Source organism: Salvelinus sp. IW2-2015, unplaced genomic scaffold (genome assembly GCF_002910315.2).
Source record: "Salvelinus sp. IW2-2015 unplaced genomic scaffold, ASM291031v2 Un_scaffold1013, whole genome shotgun sequence".
Lineage (NCBI taxonomy): Eukaryota > Metazoa > Chordata > Actinopteri > Salmoniformes > Salmonidae > Salvelinus > Salvelinus sp. IW2-2015.
In genome coordinates, this window is record NW_019942687.1 from 387,457 (window position 1) to 392,655 (window position 5,199).

The following is a 5,199-nucleotide window of genomic DNA, read 5'->3' on the forward strand; positions in this document are numbered from 1 at the left end:
GGAGAGAGATCAATCATAAATCCATTACACAAAATTAAAATGCTGAATTGATCTTTGGTTGTTCAGACAGAGACAGTGTAGAGATTTGGCTGATTGATATTGGTCCTTCAAACTTTACTAAATCAATCTAATGATTGACTGTGTTTATCAGCTGGTCTGTCTCATTGGTCGCAGGTACGCAGTAATGTGTTAAGTTGCCCATGCAGTCACATCATGCTCTTTGTGACACTGACCATCATGGCTGCCATAGTCACTATTCACACAAGGAGGAACCGCCCACCCAAGGCTCTGCCCCCACAAGCAGGTGAGAGTCACAGGCCATTGGTCCAGTTCCATTTAGGTTCCTAACTCCTCCCACAACCATCAGAGTTCACCAGATCTGATAGGACTGTATAGACCTAAACATTATGAATGGTTCCATCAATCTATAGAACACATGGAACAAACAACACATTACATTCACATTCTGATCTTCAGATGTGTGAACTGAAAGGAATCAGGTCATAAATAGTCATTGAATATTCTCATCTTGTTCCTCTAATCCTATTAACTAGTTCACTTTATGGTCTGCTATAGAATGAATGGTGAGAACATGTTGTTTTGTTCTCTGTATAGAAGAAGCCTCTGGTATTGAGGTCCATGTCCTGGAGGAATGACCCCTTGTTCCTCTTCTCCCTGTGCTGGACTAAGACTTTCAAACTGTCTGTAGCTTTATTGATTCAGTAACAGAGGACAGTATAAATGTTTTTTTAAAGTTGATGTTTATATATTTTAGTGCATAGTGTGGAAAGATGTATTAATTCGTAGTTGTGTTTTAGTATAGTATCTTTTTATACACCTTTATGTAGTAGGATTCAAAATATCAGTAAACCTTGGCTGATGTGTTAATTTTTTCTGTCCATTGTTAATGAACTCAGCATGAGAAATTCCTTGGTATTGTTTAATTAATCATTTGTGTCCTAAGCAGACTTAAATGAGGCACAATGCTTCTTCTAAAATGTATATTAATTACTAAAACTGTTTTTAAATAAACATAAAAAATACAGTATTTCAAACTGCTACAGGTGTTTTTCAGGCTACCCTTCCACAATGTCAGGTAAAGCATGAATACATTGACCTTATTTCATTTACAACCTTCTTCTAGTCAGCAGGCAAAGATAGATTTGTCTGTCCTTTTTCTGAAAGCCTACTCAGAATTTATATGACAAAAATAAAGAATTTTAAGCACTTGAAGGCCTTGCTTACCATAGCCACCAGTTTTCTCCGTTGACATTGCAAATGACTTTAGCCTACGTTGCAAATGACTTTAGCCTAGTCACAGACTACTCCTTTATCACCTTTACCTGCAGCAGAGTTTCTTGCAGGCGTAGTGGTGCTGCCTGTAATCCAAACATCTGGAGGCTGTATCACGCTACGTTAAACAGGTGTCCACATCAAGTTTTGGTATCGGTATGACCACGCAGGTTGTCTAAGGAGGGGTGCACCGGCCCAGGTCAGAAATGAAGCAGGTCAAAGCCCCTGTCCATTAGTGGTTTAGCGTCTGTGAGAAGATGCTACAGGTGCAGCCTTGGCAAGACATTGAAAACACAATCTTTGGGGGAATTTTTTTTTTTTTTCCATTTTTAGTGTTTCAGAATAAATATTCTGCTTCATTGTGGCAGCTGCCTCTTAGTGGAACAAAATGAAAAGATATTCAATACGGAAAGAGAGAACTAGGCTATAGCTTAGCTAGCAGGGTGTAACACAGACGCTGGGAGACGAGAAGCAAGAAGTAACGATGGTGACAGGTGTGCGCAATAATCACCACACTGGCAACAACGAGCGCCGGAGAGGGGGAGCGGGAGTAAACGTGACACAGGGAGTATATCTCACAGTTGAGAATTATACTGCCTCCTACTGGCGAAGACAGTCAATTACTGAATTAAACCCCAACAGGTAATACAATGTTATGGACCTCTTTGAAAGGAGTTAATCAGTTCGGACTTACTTTAGTCAAAATCATTTTCAACATGAGTAATGAAGGAAAAAAACTGTTATCAGCAAAGCTTAAATATGTTTTTCTAAGAAGCTGCTATTGTGCTACATACTAAAAGAAAATAACAGAGGCATAGGTCATCACATCTTCACCTTGGACCAACAGAGACAAGACGCACAAGGTCACACCAAAGTAAAGGCTGTAAACAGTGTATAGGAGGGAGAGTGATACCATTACAATATGTTCAGTATAGCTTCACTWACATCAACTCTCTGAGGAGGATTTTGATTGAAGTGGTCAATKGAGGCATAGGTGATTCTGTCAGCAGGTTGACTCTACAAGGGTCAGAATTGTTATTGAAACGTGAATCATTGAAACTGGACATTAGTCTGATTGCAGGATAACTGGGTCAAATGATGTTTCATATGAATCATGTTTCAACTTCCATTAGGATATTGATGCACTAACCTTGTCCTCATTGGTTGGTGGGGTGGAGTGGTTTACTGCATTCAGACCCTTCATAAATTAACAAAGGTAATGGATTCAAAACAATATAATTATAGTGGAACCTCTTAGTTATTTTACTACAATAGTATAATACACTAACTGTTTAGTCACAATGTGTCAATGACATGTTATGTTACTCACAATGCTGTTGATTGTGAGTAATCAGCAATCAGTTGATTCTCTGAAAAGAACAAATAACTGAATAATTGATACAGTGGAACAACTGTCTCCATGTGTATTACTGTGTTATTATTGCACTCCATTAAAGTCAAAGAAAAATGATGAATGTCAGTATGTACATGTTCTCCTTCTGCGTACTATAAAGACAACACACAACTGCTCCCACAGCCACTCCTACAGTCAGAGGGAGGATCTGGTTAAGTGGAGAACCTGACAGGACCAGGAAGAGGATGGTGGTCTGGTTTAGTGGAAGAGAACCAGCCAGGACCAGAGAGAGGATGAGGTCTAGTTTAGCGGAGGAGAACCACCTTAGAGCAGGGCCAACGTCTAGCCTTTTGGGGCCACCACACCAAATCCCACTTAGGGCCCCCAAAAGACTAGAGCCAGCCCTCCTCTCAAGGCTAAACACTTTAATTGCCCCCTCTTGATGGTGGAGAGCAACATTTACGTTTTAAAAGTACATTCCTGCACTTCCTCACATTTTGCTGTGTTGTATATATTTCCCCACTATGACGTTGGAATAATACTGTGAGGTTGTGAACATGATGATAATGTCCTTTTAGTGGAAGAGCAGTTTGAAAAGACCACCTGATGATAGACAGCAAATGATAATGCAGGCACTAGAGATGGGGGTGTGAGCATGTGGGTCTGGGCAGATGAGATGTAGTCGTTGTTTGTGTGCGTCTGTAAGTTGTTTATATGTTGTTTATATGTGTATGTTTGTGTCTGGTGTGGAAAATGAATTAATATGTTTTTAAATGAAAGACCTACCATACAGTCTACCATACAGCTGAGAATGGAAACAGTATTAAATGCAATACCAGCAGAAGATGGGGAGGTGGTTGACAAGGCTGGTCTTGCAGTAGAGGCTGTAGTTCCTGGATAGTAGTGTAGTGGACAGACATATTTCAATAGTGTATATACAGTATATTATATATACATCACACGCAACTTGTAATAAGACTATGAAATTAGCATATTAAAATGTATATCTGACTCCACATGATAAAAAGTAATATACAAGAGAATATGGTTGAACCATGTGCAACAATTATTAGTCGTTTAGCTGACTAAGATGAAATAGTTGTCATGAGATAAAAATTCTAAATACAAGTATATTTACTGTAATTACTTTGTTAAATGAATGGATTCACATACAAGTCCTAAAGCTTAAGTTACATTGCATTACAATACATTATTCTCAGCATGGAGAGAGAGAGAGATAAAACATAAAACATTTACTATATCTGCACACATCATACAGATGGGACTATTTAACCTGGGACAGTAGAGATGACATCATCACTATCAGTGGTCTTTTCTGTAATATCTARTTCAGTAGAACATCCTCTTTTAGTGTATTTAAATAACCCATCATCAGTAAATATACCTGTAWTACCAGGGTTTATTCCTCATTCCTGCTTATGGAAGCAGCACATCACTGTGTTTGTAGTGAAAAAGTATAAAAAATGACAGATTTGAGTGAATATAAAATGTTAGAGAGGTGAATGTAACTACATCCAATGATGTAGAAATACACAGAATAAATAATATTAATGTCTATGTCTGCAACTGGTTCTTCTCTCAGTGGTTATTTCAGCTCAGACCACTTGTTTATCTGAGGCTGAGCAGAGAGAGAAGTCATGTTCATTGGTTGTCTTTTCAAGAAAAAAAAAAGAAAAGGGTCTAGGGTTAGCTCTAATGCTCTCCAACCTGCTGAGAAAAGTCACTTCCATCCTCCTAGTTACAACCTGTTTTTGGCTGTTGGGTTTTGATGAATTATGTATAAATATTTCCAATGTTATAAATGTAACTCAGAATGATGACATAAACAGAATAATAGTATGTCTATGTCTGCAACTGGTCCTTCTTTCAGTTGTTATTTCAGCTCAGACCACTTCTGTTTTTCTGGGCTGAGCAGAGAAGAGGAAATAGTGGAGGAGAGAGGAGAAGAGAGCAGGGCAGATGAGAAAGGAGTACAGTCAGAGAGCAGAGAAGAGGAGAGAGAAGAGAGCAGGTGAGATGAGAAAGGAGAGGAGAGTAGAGGGCGAGAGGTGAGAGGAGAGGTAGAGCAGCGAGAGGAGAGGAGAGGACAGTAGAGGAGAGAGGAGAGTAGAGGAGAGTAGAGGAGAGAGGTGAGAGGACGAGTAGAGCAGGAGCAGAGGAGAGGACAGTAGACGCGAGATGAGGAAGTAGAGGAGAGAGGTGAGAGGAGGAGAGAGGAGAGAGGAGAGGAGAGAGAGAGGAGAGAGAGGAGATGAGAAAGGAGAGGAGAGTAGAGGCGAGAGGTGAGAGGGAGAGTAGAGCAGGAGAGAGGAGAGGACAGTAGAGGAGAGAGAGGAGATATAGAGGAGGGAGTAGGAGGAGAGTGAGGAGAAAGGAAAGTAGAGGAGAGAGGACGAGCAGAGTAGAGGAGAGAGCCGAGGAGAGAGAGAGAGAGAAGATTTAGAGGCAAAAAAGATAGCAGAGGAGAGATGAGTGTAGAGGAGAGGAGAACAGAGGAGAGGAGAGGGGAGAGAGGAGGAGAGAGAGGAGAA

At 40.2% G+C, this 5,199-nt stretch overlaps 1 protein-coding gene and 1 long non-coding RNA gene across 2 annotated transcripts in view; one reads left to right on the forward strand and one right to left on the reverse strand.

The window, feature by feature from the left end:
* LOC112069441 (uncharacterized) overlaps positions 1–1,059 on the forward strand; it is a 4,174-nt gene extending 3,115 nt beyond the window's left edge. Inside the window, exons 4-5 of the mRNA XM_070438554.1 lie at positions 175–304; positions 616–1,059. Of these exons, the coding sequence (XP_070294655.1) occupies positions 175–185 (11 nt within the window). The 3' untranslated portion in view covers positions 186–304; positions 616–1,059. The remainder of the gene's footprint in view (positions 1–174; positions 305–615) is intronic.
* Positions 1–2,565, reverse strand: part of LOC112069443 (uncharacterized) — a 4,601-nt gene extending 2,036 nt beyond the window's left edge. The window contains exons 1-2 of the long non-coding RNA XR_002893738.2: positions 2,444–2,565; positions 2,239–2,310 (exon numbers count right to left, since the gene is read on the reverse strand). This is a non-coding gene — a long non-coding RNA (uncharacterized lncRNA). The remainder of the gene's footprint in view (positions 1–2,238; positions 2,311–2,443) is intronic.
* Positions 2,566–5,199: the final 2,634 nt, after the last annotated feature.